The sequence below is a fragment of the Schistocerca nitens genome, chromosome 11 (genome assembly GCF_023898315.1).
Source record: "Schistocerca nitens isolate TAMUIC-IGC-003100 chromosome 11, iqSchNite1.1, whole genome shotgun sequence".
In the NCBI taxonomy this organism is placed as follows: Eukaryota; Metazoa; Arthropoda; class Insecta; order Orthoptera; family Acrididae; genus Schistocerca; species Schistocerca nitens.
Window position 1 is genome coordinate 40,930,683 of NC_064624.1, and position 16,148 is coordinate 40,946,830.

Below are 16,148 nucleotides of genomic sequence, written 5' to 3' on the forward strand. Positions count from 1 at the left end.
TGCATAAGTTCAGAACTTGGGTTTATGGTCCCAAAAAGCAAGGAGCCCTATTTTCCTGCAGAAATCATGTACAATAAAACTACCCTTTCATCTGTAATCTATTTGACATTCCCATGCCTCACAACTAACAATGGATTAGCAGTATGAATTTTGTGTTTCCCCAAGTATCCACCTGCTGTATAAAAAATGCAGCACCTAAAGCTGAATGTGTTTTTCCTTGTGAATACTACACCCTCCTCCTCTGGAATTTGAGGTTCCACTAAGTGCACATAGAAACTAGACAAGAGATATATCCCGAGAAAAGAAAGACTTAAAAGACCTTAAGACATAGCAGTAGCTTACCTCCTCCATCTTAACTCCCAGAGGATCGTATTCGGGATTGCTGAACATCTGTAACAAAGAAATAATTTAAGAGATTCATTACTATCGTTGAACATGCAGTACATGCACACGTTAAATTCACAACATTAGGAATCTCTCATATGAATTATTGTATAAAGTGCTTTTCTTTAAGAGGATGAGGAGAATACACTAATGGCATGCACCAAATTAAAACATGACTCAAGATCACACACTTCTCTTAAAGTATAACCTCAGTGTTTTTATTTATTCATTCATTCATCCATTCATGAGGAAAAAACTATTTATCATGTAACATATATGAAATAAACAAAATATTCTCAGAATTTAATAAGAATGTGATTATTCCAGGTCCAAAGAAAGCAGGAGCTGACGTGTGAATATCCTGAACCATCAGTTTAAGAAGACTTTATTGCAAAATACTGTCATGAATGATTTACACACAAATGAAGTGACTGACAGAAGCCAACTTTGGCAACATTAATTTTGGTTTCTGGAGAAATGTAGGAACACATGAAGAAATACTGACCTCACAACTTAACTCAGCAGGTAAGAAAGGCTAGCCCCTGTTTATAGGGCATTTAGATGTATGGTGAGCTTTTGACAATGCTGACTGGAACACACTCTTTGAAATTTTGAAGGTAGCACAGAAAAAACACAGGGAACAAAACTTATTTGCAACTTGTTCAGAAACCATTTTGGTGTTCTAAATGTTAAAGGATATGAAAGGAAGACAGTAGTTGAGAAGTAAGTGTGATCAAGTTGTAGCCTATCCCCATGTATTTATACCTGAACATTGAGCAAGCAGTAAAAGAAACCAAGGAAAAATTTAGTTCGTGAATTAAAGTTCAGGGAGAAGAAATAAAATCTACAGTTTGTCGATTTTATTTATTTATTTATTTATTTATTTACACATCACGTTCCATAGGAGCAAATTTCCAAGGTCATGGAACATGTCATTACATGAAATTACAACATACAAGTAATAACAGAGGCATACCGACAATCCTCCTTTCCACGAACAATACGAGACTGGAATAGAAGGGAGAACTGATAGAGGTACTCAAGATACCCTCCGCCACACACCGTCAGGTGGCTTGCGGAGTATGGATGTAGATGCAGATGTTAGGAACCCAAGAAAAAAAGTCAGTCCATTAGTTTAAGTAAACACAATCAACAATACAATAGGAATCAGCTTACTTTTTCAAGGAACTCCTCAACAGAATAGAAGGAGTGACCCATGAGGAAACTCCAGTTTTGATTTGAAAGTGCGTGGATCACTGCTAAGATTTTTGAACTTGAGTGGTAACTTCCTGAAAACGGATGCAGTAGTATACTGCACACCTTTCTCCACATGAGTGAAGGAAGTCTGATCCAAATGCAGATTTCATTTCTGCCGAGTATTAACTGAGTGAAAGTTGTTTATTCTTGCGAATAAGCTAATACTGCTAACAAGAAATGATAGTACAGTCAATGTCAAAATACCCTGACTCACGAACAGGGGTCGACAAGAGGTTTGTGAACTTAGACCACTTATTGCCCAAACTGCCTGTTTCTAAGCCAAAAATACACTTATAGAATGGCAAGCGTTACCCCAAAATATAATACCATATGACATAAGCAAATGAAAATAAGCAAAGAACACTAATTTTCGTGTTGAACAATCACTTACTTCAGATACCTTTCAAATAGTAAAAATGGCAGCATTAAGTCTTTGAACAAGATCCTGAACATGGGCTTTCCACAACAGTTTATTATCTATCTGAACACCTATAAATTTGAACTGTTCAGTTTGATTAATCATAAGCCCATTCTGTGAAATTAAAACATCAGGTTTTGTTGAATTGTGTGTTAAAAATGGTAAAAACTGAGTTTTATTGTGATTTAGCATTAGTTTATTTTCTACAAGCCATGAACTTATGTCAAGAACTGCACTACTTGAAACCAAGCCAATGTTGAACACAACATCCTTTACTACCAAGCTAGTGTCATCAGCAAACAGAAATATTTCAGAGTTACCCACAACACTAGAGGGCATATCATTTATATAAATAAGGAACAGGAGTGGCCCCAACACTGATCCCAGGGGCACCCCCCACTTGACCTGTACCCCAGTCAGACCCCACATCACAGCCATTCTCAACATTGTGAATAATGTCCTTTTGATGTCTGTTGCTCATGCAAGAGGTGAAACAGTGAGCTACTCCCTGTATTCCATAATGGTCCAACTTCTGGAGCAATATTTTGTGAACAACAGAATAAAATGCCTTCGTTAAATCAAAAAATACGCTCAGCATTCAAAACCTTTTGTTTAACCTATCCAGTGCCTCAAAGAGAAAGGAGAATATAGCATTTTCAATTGTTAAACAACTTCTAAAGCTGAACTGTACATTTGATAGCAAATTGTGCAATATAAAATGATCAATTATCCTTACATACACAGCCTGTTTAATAACCTTAGCAAACACTAATGGCATATAAATAGATCTAATATTGTCTACATTATACCTTTCACCCTTTTTACAAAGAGGCTTTACTACTGAGTATTTTAATTGTTCGGGAAACTGACCATTTCTAAAAGAAAAATTACAAATATGGCTAAATACAGGGCTAACATTTGCAGCACAGTATTTTGATATTCTGTTAGGCACTCCATCATGTCGATGAGAGTCCTTAGTCTTCAGTGATTCAATTATTGACTCAATCTCTCCCTTGTCTGTATCACAGAGGAGATTTTCAGACATCAATCTCAGGAAGGCATTCTGCCAAGGAAGTTAAATGATTCCCCGTAGAAACTAATTTTTTATGTAATTCACATGCAGTGCTTCAAAAATGATTGTTAAATGCTGTACATATATCTGATTTGTCAATAACAGAAATATTTTTACTATGATCTGACTTTGCATCATCGACCTTGTGCTGCTGACCACACACATCCTTCACAACTGACAATTTTATCTGTGAATCAGCTATTCTATTTGCATACCATATACTCTGTCTTCCTAATAACATTTTTAAGCACCTTAAAATATTGTTTGTAATGGGCTACTGTAGCTTGACTGAATACTTCTAACATTTTGATATAATTCCTTATCCCACTAGTCAGCCACCCAGGCTGCCTATGACTGCTAGTACCCTGTTCAGAACGTTGTAATGGGAAGCAACTCTCAAAGAGCATGAGAAATGTGTTAAGAACAGCATTATATTTATCATCTATGTTATCGACACCATAAACATACTGCCATTTGTTCCTTGACAAGGTTTAAAAAACTCTCTACTGCTATTGGATTAACTTTCCTACATAGTTTGTAATTATATGTGACATTCGTGTGAGTACAAAAGCCTTTTAGTGTTAAAATTTGTGCATCATGGTCTGAAAGGCCATTCACACTTTTGTTAACAGAATGCCCATCTAGTAATGAAGAATGAATAAAAATATTGTCTATGGCTGTGCTACTGTTCCCCTGAAGCCTAGCTGGAAAAAAGGCAGTCTGCATCTTATCATATGAATTTAGGAGATCTACCAACATCCTTTTACTTGCACCATCATATACAAAATTTATATTGAAGTCACCACACATAACTAATTTCTGGTACTTCCTGCAAAGTGAATCAAGAACCATCTCTGGCTTGAGCAGAAGTGCTCTGAAATCAGAGTTAGGGGACCTATAAACAACAACAACAATTAGAAGTTTAATTTCACTCAATTCAACTGTCCCTGTGCAACATTCAAATATCTGGTCAGATCAGTGCCATGATAGTCTATGGACTCAAATGGAATACTGTTTTTTTACGTATATAGCCACTCCCCCACCCTGCAAGGGACTCCTTGAAAAACAGTCAGCTAATCTGTATCTTTGTAAAGGAAGCCTCTGAGTTGTCAAATTATTTAAGTGGTGCTCCGATATACCAGTAATTTCAGAGTCAACATCTATAAGCAGTGCACTAACTTTATCTCTAATACCTCTTACATTTTGATGAAATACGGTAATTCCTTTACTTGGAAATATGTCCTCTGAAGGTGATCCCTTAGTTAGTGGGACTTCCTTTAAGTAGGTATACCTATCAGCTGACTTCAGTCTAAAAAAAGGTGCAGCTCTCACACCAACTACTACAGCAATTTTTCCACAAGTGATCCCACCGCCATCAACTACACTGTCACACTGGATAACACTGTAATCCTATCAAAGACAGAAAAAGACTTGAAAGTAAAATTGAACGGAACTGACACTTTCTTAAAGGAGCTTATACGATGAGTATCTACAAAATCAAAACAAGGGTAACGAAATGAAGTCAAATTAAATAATGTGATGCTGACAGAATTAGAGATATACAGTCATTAATTGCAGAAGATGAGTTTTGCTGTTTGTATAGGAAACTGACTGATGATGGGCAAAATAGGAAGGCTATAAAATACAGACCTGCAATAGCATGAAAATACAGTTCCAAAAAAGTAACTTTTGTTAAGAGTGAATAAGCACTTATCTGTTAGGCAGTCTTTTCTGAAGTGTAGCCTTCTACAGATGTGAAACATGGAAGATAAGTAATAAAATGGATGATAATAGTGATCGATGATGAGAGATGAGAAGCACTTGAAATATGCTACTACAGAAGAAAGCTGAAGATTGCAATTTTAGATCAGATTACTAGTGATGACTGAATTAAATTTGGCACAACCTGACTACAAGAAGAAGTCAGTTGACAGGACTCGTCAAAAGCAATGCGAAATTGTCAATTTGATAATGGCATAAGTGTGGCTGAGGGGCAAAATTTGTCAAGGGAGAAGACAACTTCACTAGAGTAATCCAATTAAAATGAATGTTAGTAGCAAATTATTGTTTACATCATGCACTACTGGTCAGCTGAAAGCTATGCTCGCCAAGAGAAGTGAATAAACAACCTTTGTCTGTCAATATGTGTTACAGCCTTTTGAGGAATTGTATCTTGTGCACCTGTTTCATTGATAGTGTTCTAAGTAATTACAAGTCTCTGCAGTTCATAAGAGATATGTAGCTGCACTTACTGGAAAGAGAGCCCACTGGCCACAATGCAATCCATTTAGTACCACCACAACAAATGTACTATCCATTCTACAAAGGTAATTACAGATATACTTAACAGAAAACTTTGAAATTGTTACAGTGATGTGAAATATAAAATGGCCTACATCTTGCCAACCTTAACGCTTCTGGTCTTTTATCTGTGATGAAAATTAAATTAAGAAGCCCACAAGGAAAACCAAAAATCCTGAAGACATGATGTGCTATACAACACAGGCCATTGCTGCCATAAGGTCCCTTGAAATTCAGCGTACAATGCTGTCAGTCCAGCAGTCTGAGCACTTGTTAAACAACTGTATTAATGAAAATATGAACTGTGCCAGAGTTACATGTTTGCTTACATTTGGTACAGTAGGACAAATGTTCTTCTCCTAATGGTGGGGAAATGGTTTGCAGTACTGTTATCTTGTGTACATTTGGATTAAGTTAAACATATGTTGTCCCATTAAAAAACCCTTTGAACACACTTTCTGATGCAAGTGAATAAAACATGTAATTCCATTTCTTAAAGTCAGTGTAATAATTCAGCAGCTATAAACATTAAAAATCACTTAAGTCAGAAAATTCGCCACATTCTCTGCTATATCTCAGCTAACACCACAGCTCGCTAAATTTGCCCATTCTGGGTAGACTTGGGATTGGCATCTCCTTGTCATCTCACCCTGCATACAAGCAAAGTTGAAATCTTATTTTTGAAGTACAATATATTCTTTATTTTGTCTGTATTCACTGTTTTTCAGTGTTATGTTGAAAATTAAAATATGCCCATGAATTACATTACATTTATTGATATTGCAGATCATATTTATTCACATTATTAAAAAAGATACCATTCACAGTAGTCCTATTAAATCTAGTTACATAAAGAAAAACATAACTTGACAAACACTTTAAATTTCTCTTCTGAGACATTATGCAGACAATTCTTAAAAACTTCACTATAGTGTGAAATGAAGTCACTGGAGTCTAAATTAGACCATGGGAGATAAACTAACTTCAGTGCCACCACACCAGACATTTGACAATGTACACACATCCTGCAGGGAAGTAAAACTGTTTTTCCACTAAATTGTGGATTTGTATCCCTTCAGAAGTCTTATAATATCAGCATTAACAAAGTTCATTATCCCATGGCTGAAACAAGAACCCAGAGCTACGAACACAGACTTAGTAAATGGATCTGTGGCCAAAGTAGTGGTTAGTCTAATCTGAAGATGCAATCCAGAGTGTTCCAGTGTTTACTTCTCCCCTGTCTGAAGTACTGGGTGATCAAAAAGTCAGTATAAATTTGAAAACTTAATAAACCACAGAATAATGTAGATAGAGAGGTAAAAATTGACACACATGCTTGGAATGACATGGGGTTTTATTAGAACCAAGGAAAAAAAAAAGTATTGCTAGACGCGTGAAAGATCTCTTGCGCGCGTCGTTTGGTGATGATTGTGTGCTCAGCTGCCACTTTCGTCATGCTTGGCCTCCCAGGTCCAGACTTCAGTCCATGCAATTATTGCCTTTGGGGTTACCTGAAGTCTCAAGTGTATCGTGATCGACTGACATCTCTAGGGATGCTGAAAGACAACATCCGATGCCAATGCCCCATCATAACTCCGGACATGCTTTACAATGCTGTTCACAACATTATTCCTAGACTACAGCTATTGTTGAGGAATGATGGTGGACATATTGACCATTTCCTGTAAAGAACATCATCATTCCAAGCATGTGTGTCAATTTGTACCTCTCTATCTACATTATTCTGTGATTTATTCAGTTTTCAAATTTATACTGAATTTTTGATCACCCGGTATATCATTCATCATACTTCTCAAAATCTTACTGGTGGGATCAACATAAATTCTTCACCCCCTCCCCACAATAATGAAGCAATCTTCACTTTTAACTTGGAAAACAGGTAATCATTTTATCTGCCGACATCATATGTCATAATATTTTTGCTCAACACATCACTACAAAAAGAACGGTTTGGGGAGTTCATTAATGTGGTGCATCAATTAAACTACATTTTCTGAAGTATGCGCATAGAAATAATAAAATGACCAAATATGGCAGTCTAGGCTACCCCATTGGTTGAGCACTAAGAGTTAATGTTATATTTGTGGTCTAGAAGTTATCAACTTTATACTTTTATGCATTAAACTGTAGCCTTCAGTTCCTACAGTCAGAGGAAAAATATGTTTATATTGTGGGAACCTCTGAGTATGTTTAATTGAATTATTGGGTAACTCATTGAAGAACATACATAGTGAGGTGATAAAAGTCATGGGACAGTGATATTCACTTGTAAAGATGGTGGTATTATCACATACACAACACATAGGGGCAGAAATCCATTCCAGTACGATTATGCCATAGGTGGTAAATCATTGGAAGCGGTAACGACCGTAAAATACTTAGGAGTTACTATCCGGAGCGATCTGAAGTGGAATGATCACATAAAACAAATAGTGGGAAAAGCAGGCGCCAGGTTGAGATTCATAGGAAGAATTCTAAGAAAATGTGACTCATCGACGAAAGAAGTAGCTTACAAAACGCTTGTTCGTCCGATTCTTGAGTATTGCTCATCAGTATGGGACCCTTACCAGGTTGGATTAATAGAAGAGATAGACATGATCCAGCGAAAAGCAGCGCGATTCGTCATGGGGACATTTAGTCAGCGCGAGAGCGTTACGGAGATGCTGAACAAGCTCCAGTGGCGGACACTTCAAGAAAGGCGTTACGCAATACGGAGAGGTTTATTATCGAAATTACGAGAGAGCACATTCCGGGAAGAGATGGGCAACATATTACTACCGCCCACATATATCTCGCGTAATGATCACAACGAAAAGATCCGAGAAATTAGAGCAAATACGGAGACTTACAAGCAGTCGTTCTTCCCACGCACAATTCGTGAATGGAACAGGGAAGGGGGGATCAGATAGTGGTACAATAAGTACCCTCCGCCACACACCGTAAGGTGGCTCGCGGAGTATAGATGTAGATGTAGATGTAGATGTAAACTGAAGGTGCTTGGCAGAGTTGTCATTTGTTCTCAGATGATTCATGTGAAGAGGTTTCCATAGTTATTATGACCCCACACTGAGAATTAACAGATTTTGAATGCGGAATGGTAGTTGGAGCTACATGCTTAGGACATTCCATTTTGGAAATCATTAGGGAATTACATATTCCAAGACATATGGTGTAAAGGGTATGATGAAAACACCAAATTACTTACATTACCTCTCACTATGGCCATCGACCTTCACTTAACAAATGAGAGCAGCAATGTTTGTGTACTGTTGGTGCCAGCAGTCAAACAACACTGCATGAAATAACCACATAAATCAATGTGAGATGTACAGCAGACATATATGTTAGGACAGAGCAGCAAAATTTGGTATTAATGGACCATGGCAGCAGACAACCAATGTGAGTGCCTTTACCAACAGCACGACATTGCCTGCAGTGGCTCCCTGGGCTTATGAGAAAATTGGTTGGACCCTAGGTGACTACAAAACTGTAGCCTGGTCACCAGACTACAATTGTTCATGATTGGTTTGAAGAACATTATGGACAATCCAAGAAAATGACTCGTCCAAGGCATTGGGAGAGGCTTAAAAAGCCAAATCTTATTCCTGTGAAGGGAGGACCCTTGGCGATGCCAAAGGGACATCACCACGTGACACACAGCAATGCAGAGAACATCAGAGGGAATAGAGGTGCTCACAGGCTGAAGTAAGAAGACTGCAGCCTTGGCAGCAGCATCAGCGGCATCGTTTCCTGGCAGAACGACATGATCGGGGACTCACAGAAACATGACATTGGCTCCACGAAGAGTGAGCAAATGACAGATTTACTCGACCTGCTGCACTAAGGGATGAGTGGTGTACAGTGCACAGAGACTTTGGAGGGTGCTGAGTGAGTCTGAACAGAGGATACAATCGGGAAGGCTGTGTCACCGGATGTACTCCACAGCCTGATACAAGGTAAAAAGCTTGGCTGTAAATACTGAGGAGTGGGCTGGAAGCAGATATCAAAAGACACGGGCGCCAATAACGAATGCACACCTGACCCTACGGTCAGTATGTGAGCCATCAGTGTATACAAAGGTACTATCGCTAAGTTCCATGCGAAGGTCTTGAAACTGGAGGCGACAGAGTGAGGCTAGAGTAGTGTCCTTAGGAAGTGAATTAAGGCCAAGGTTAACATGGGCTGCTTCACGAACCCAAGGTGGTGAAGGGTTCATGCCCACAGGGAAAACTGAAGGTAGCATGAAGTTAAGCCACTGTAGCAAGTGGCAAAAGCAGATGCTAGGAGGTAATAGGGAGGAGGGACAAGCCCCATACTAATGGTCTAAGGAGCCATCAAAGAAGGAGGCATTGGAAGGGTGGCCACGGATGGCAGACAAATGGCATGCATACCTGCTGAGGAGAAAGTCACAGCAGTAGGATAGTGGTAGTTCAGTACACAGACTCTCAACTGGGCTGGTGTAAAATGCATCTGTGGCCAAATGGATGTCATTATGGTGGATAGTGTTGAGACGGCATAAAAGGGATTGGCGAGCAGATGCATAAACAAAGCACCCATAGTTGTGTTTCGAATGGACAAGGGACCAGTACAAACGCAGGAGGGTGGTTTGATCAGCACCACAGGAAGTACCATTGAGGACACGGAGGACACTGAGGGACTGTGTACAGCGGGCTGCCAGGTAAGAGACATGGGAGGACCAAGAGTGTTTCCTATCGATCATGAGACCCAGGAATTTCGTAGTGTCAACAAACAGAAGGGCAACAGGTCCAAGATGTAGAGATGGTGGGGGAAACCATTTGCACCACCAGAAATTCAAACAGATGGTTTTGTGATTAGAAAAGCAAAAGCCACTGTTGATGTTCCAGGAGTAAAGACAATCAAGACCTTGCTGAACACGCCACTCAGTGAGACAGGTCCATGGAGACCTGCGATAGATGGTAAAATCATAGACAAAAAGGGAGCCGGAGACACCCAGTGGGAGATAGGCCACAATAGGGGTAATGGCGATAGCAAAGAGGATGACGCTCAGGACGGAACCCTGAGGCACATCATTTTCCTGAATGGTATCTGACAAAGCAGAACCCACACACACCTTGAATATTTGGTCTTGTAAAAATGCTCGAAGAAAACAGGGTAGGCATCCACGGAAGCCCCACGTGTAAAGAGTACGGAGGGTAACAGTTCTCCAGCAGGTCTCGTAGGCCTTCTGTAAATCGAAGAACATTGCCACAGTCTGGGATTTCTGCAGAAAACCATTCATGACATGGGTGGACAAAGTAACGAGATGGTCAACTGCAAAATGCTGCGCTCTAAATCCACACTGTGCATTTGTGAGTAAATGGTGAGTTTGAGCCCCTACACCAGCCGGGCACGAATCATACATTCCATCACTTTGCAAACGCAGCTGGTAAGAGAGATGGGGTGGTAGCTGGAAGAAAGGTTTTTGTCCTTACTGGGCCTAGGTATGGGTATGACTGTGGCTTCACGCTACCATCCAGGAAATGTGACCTCAGCCCAGATGCGGTTGTATGTGTTAAGCACGAAGTGCTTGCTGCAAGAGAGCAGAGCTGCAACATCTGAATGTGGATAGCATCTGGCCTTGGGATGGAGGATCTAGCTCCCTCATAGTGAAGGTGGCATTGTAACACTCACTATTGGGAGAAGAGAAGGGTACCGCCCCAAGCACCTCCACTCGTTTCCTATGGATAAAGGCAGGGTGATAGTGGAAAGAGCTTGAAACTTATCCAAAATGGCGGCCCAAGGTGTTGGAGATAGCAACAGGATCCACAATCCACCTACTGTCAGGCTGGAAATGGGGAAATGGATCTTGGTTCCAGAGAGCCATCGAAGGTTTGCCCACACAACAGAGGAAGGTGTGGAACTGGTAAAAGAACTAGTGAACGAAATCCAACTAGCTCTTTTGCTATACCAAAGAACGACAACACTTCACACGCATGTGTTTATAATGAATGCAGTTTTCCAGCGTAGGTCGGTGGTTAAAAACACGGAGAGCACATCTCCATACGTGAATTGCGTCACGGCATGCCTCAGTACACCAGAGGACTGAGACACGATGTGGTGAAGATGAAGTGCGAGGAATGGAACGTTCTGCAGAAGTAAGGATAACATTTGTGAGGTAGTCCACCTGGTCACAACAACTGAGGAAATCTTGTTCTGCGAAGGTCGCCAGGGAGGAGTAAAGCTGCCAGTCAGCCTTAGTAAGCTGCCATTTAGGTATGCATATGGATGGGGTAGGAGTCAGCAGACGGAGAGCACACGGGAAGTGGTCTCTCAAGTAGGCGTCAGAAAGAATGGACCACTCAAGATGAGGGGCACTCTAGGCAGTGCACAAGGATAGTTCCAAATAGGAATAGGGGTGCAAGGAGTCAGAAAGGAAAGTGGGTGCACCAGTGTTAAGGCAGAAGAGGTAGAATTAGTTAGGAATGTTAGCCAAGAGGGCTCCTCTCTGGCAGACCCTGGGAGAACCGCAGAGGGGATGATATGCATTAAAGTCACCAGAAATCAAAAGGGGTTGCTGTGATGCTAGAAGCAGACATAAATCCTCTGTGGGACCGCAGGCCATGAATGTTCCATAGGAGGGCAGTCATGAGGAGGAAGAGAATGTCTGCAGAGGGACAGCCGGTGGAAGGTCGCTACTACAGGGCTCAGAAGCAGGAGGATCCTGCTCCAAGGGGTGTACAAAAGCATCGGAGTGCTTGTGCGGTTGGTTGGTGGAGTCCAATGCCAAAAAACAAATGGTGGTGTGCACCAGCGAGACAAAGGCCAGCCGGGCTAAGCGACCACGTCAAACAGGATCTTCGAGTTGGTGAAGGGGCAGACTGTTTGTCTTTAGCGGACTTCTTTGAGCACTTCTGCTTAAAGGAAGACTTGGGTGTTAGTTGGCTGGAGGGATGGACGAAGTCTTCACACGAGTACTCCTTCTGGCCTTCCTACCTGCCAGTTGTGTAGTGGGTAACTTCGCCTCATGAGGTGAGAGTCTGATAGTTTGTTGCACAGCAGGACTGGGGTCAGTGATGCTACCTTGACACTGGGCAACTTCACCTCAGAGCCAAATTTGAGGTTGCATATCTGTGTAACCATGTCCTTCATGGAGGGAGGGGTAACAAGAACTGAACTATAAGTGCCTGACAGATGAATACAGAGCTTGTGGCTAGCCAGCAAGCTACCGGGTAAGGCACTTTTTCCTTTACCGGAATCTCTTGAACAGCCTGCTCGTCGAGATACACAGAACAATCCTGGGAGGAAGCGGCATGGTCACCATTGCATTTGATACAGCAGGGAGGAAGAGTTAGACATTCGCTCTTGTGTGCACCCCTGCCACAGGTTACACATATGGCTGGGTGTCAAAAAGATGTTCTATTGTGATTGAACCAATGACACTGATAACAGCGCATCGGATTCAGAAGGTATGGCTGGACTGTGATGATTTCAGCTGGCTTTAATCTTGGATGGCAGCACCACCCTATAATAGGTGAGGAAAAGAGTGCGGGTGGGCTCCAAAGAAGAATCGACCTTTTTCATGACATGATGAATGACAATGATGCCCTGATCGGAGAGGTAAGATTGTATTTCAGCCTTGATCAGACCGTCAAGAAGCCCGGTGTAAACTACACCACAGGAGGAAATCAAAGTTCTATGTGCCGTGACATGAACAGTGTAGCCGTGGTGAAGTAAGGCAGCAAGAAGTAGTTGTGCTTGAGCATCAGAAGCTGTCTCCAAAAGCAAAGAGCCATTCCGTAAATGAGAGCAGGATTACAAAGGGCCAACAATGGCAACACCTTCCTAAATAATAAACAGATTAACTGTGGTGAAGGACTGACCATCTTCAGTATGTGATACAACAAGGATTCGCTGTGCAGTGGGAACGGTCTTCAAATCAGAACCCTAATAACGTTTTCATTTCGTTGACATCGATGAAGAGGATGAGTGACTCATCGCGAGGAAATCCCCCATGATTGCAGCATCTCCAATGGCGTGCTCATACTGGGGGGCTCCTACACAAGGGGGCACACCCGCCTTAGGTGATTGTTCACACCTCAGGTCACACCTCCCGAACACATGACAGAGGGACCAACGGGCAATCTGAGAAGGTTACAGCTCAGTCAGTCACCCCTCCCTGGGCCTGGCTTGTATCAGGGGATACATGTGAACCCTACCTGTCGACCCGGGGCTGGGAATTACGTGTTACACAGTCACCTTTTACATGTTAGACATGTGGTCTAGCCTTCAGGAGCGCACAGGGAAGAAGAAGAAGAAGCAGAAGAAAAGAGAGAATCCTCAAACACCGAAGCAGAGGAATGGGAGGTGAAAGGAAACAAAGAAAGGAAAAAGGAGCCACAAAGAAAGGAAAAAGGAGCCACAAAGAAAGGAAAAAGGAGCCACAAAGAAAGGAAAAAGGAGCCACAAAGAAAGTTGAGACTGTTTGCAGGTCAGCAACAGAATGCAGAACATTCCCCATAATACCCCAGACATGTTCCCCAAGGGAGAGGAAAAAGAATAGCAAGAGGATAGACATGTAGCACAGAAGGTAAAAAGGGCTGCCAAAGGCTGGGGCTCCGTGGTAGCCAAGTATGAACCTGCCAAAGAGTGGCTAGCCCCCGGGAGGGGGGAACAATTTGAGAGCCCCCACCAACAATTTTGTTTATTGAAGATAAAATTACTGTAATTGCCCTTATCCATAAAAGTAGAAACAATATTACTTCTTAATGAGTGAAAAATCCTATTGCAAGTGACTTAATTATATTTGTACTATTTGGAAAGTAAATGTTGAAATAGGACTAAGTCCATGTCCATTTCTGGTTTAATTTTGACTTTCATAAATTTTGGTGATCACATAATTCATATATAATGAAGTAATTACTATTGAGAAGAAATAAGCTGTTAACTGTTTCTGTGAGAACTTGCATATACTATTTATAACTGCTAGCATCACTGTACCACTTGTCTGATTATAGTAGAGTTCACTGCACTTCATTGGGTAAGAAGTAATAGTAGCTTTCCTTTATCACAACTCTATACAGATTATATAAAAGTAATGTTCAACATTAGTATGCCTAATTAGGCTGGTGACAATTTTTATTTCATTTAAGCAAACTTGGTTTCTTAAAAAAATTTCCAAATTTCAATCTTTAGCTTTCTGGTTTCCTCCGTAGCACTGAATTCAGGTTCAATAAGACAAACCCATTAGGTAACTCATGGTCAGTTTTACTTAAATCCTCCCAGAGGGTTACATTTACTGCATCGTAATAACATATTTGGTAATACACATTGTATGTTAATATAATATGCGGTGCAGTATAGAGTTGTATGTTTTCAGATGTTCTGCTGTGAAATGTTCATCTGAATTTGATAATAATAATGGACAATGTGCCATACCACTCTGCTGTGGTGGATCACGCTCTAACAACGAGGAGGCGAAAACTAAATATTTTGCTCTGTGCACAAAGAAACATTGTATCAGATAAAGTTGAACTTGGCATGAATAAACCATAGTTAATGGATCTTGCACTGTAGAAGCCAAAACCTCCACAATACAAAGTCAACAAACCAGTTAACATTAAAGAGCATAATGCAATCAAGGCTTCTTCCATATCATGCTCATTTGAATCCAGCTGAGCATATATGGGCCCAGGTGAGAGGTACTGTGGCAGGAGACACCAAGAAGTTTGGGCTCATTGAGGTTGAAATGCAGAAAAAAAGAGCCATTGCAAACTTTACCCCACAGTAATGATACTGAGTTGTCAGCCATTCAAAGAAGGTAATTGAAGAGACATGGATTTATGGACTGCTGAAAGAACAGATGGAACAGAGAGTCAGTTCAGTCAGCTCCAGTGCCAGTTCCAGTTCTGAGGGAGACAGCGATGATTCTTCCCTTGGTTTCACTTAACTACACTGTAAATGTGAGTACATATGAAAAATTCATTGATGTAACTGCTCCGTTTAGTATTGTATTTCTTTACGGCCAAAGAATGTTTGCTTGGCAGCTGACTATAGGTCATAACCTAAGATAGGCATTGTGTTGTTGCTACCCCTTGGAAACTATGCTTCCCTGCACTCTTTCTTCACCAAATTTCCAAAAGTTGCAACTTCTTTTAAACACACTATAGTAGTTTACTGCCTCTGTATTTCTGTTTTGCACAGTTCATCTGATTATAGCTTAGACCTGTTAATAATACCATGTGTGTGACATGAGGCTAAACTATATAATTCAAAATTTATATGACAATCACTATTTCGCCAGTTCACTGTGACTAGTCTGTGTACATATTAGCACATTTAATAATTTTCCCTGCGTGGAAATCTTTTACCACAAACTCACAAATACAGAGACTCACTGACCAGGTAAGAGCCCAATGAATTTGCTTACAACACATTAATCGAAGATACTGAAATGCATAGTCTTCTTCAAACAATGTGAAACTTCTGATAGGAATTTCAAAACTCTAGAAAAAGATAGATTGCTACTAACGTAAAGATAACATGTTAAGTTGCCAACAGGCAAAATTAAAAGAGATTTACACTTAAGCTTTTGGCCTCAGCCTTTATCAGAAAAAGAACTACTTTCCAATACATATAAAATTGAATTAAAAGTCAAATAGCACATTGCTCTAACACAACAGTTTAAGGCTCAAAGTTTTAGAGAAGTTTGATATACTGTGCATAAATAAAGTTTTG

General features: G+C 40.6%; 1 protein-coding gene across 1 annotated transcript in view; it reads right to left on the bottom strand.

Moving 5' to 3' along the window:
- The window catches only part of LOC126213219 (uncharacterized), an 89,631-nt gene that overhangs the window by 56,869 nt on the left and 16,614 nt on the right, over nt 1–16,148 (bottom strand). Inside the window, exon 6 of the mRNA XM_049940861.1 lies at nt 343–390. Within this exon, the coding sequence (XP_049796818.1) occupies nt 343–390 (48 nt within the window). The remainder of the gene's footprint in view (nt 1–342; nt 391–16,148) is intronic.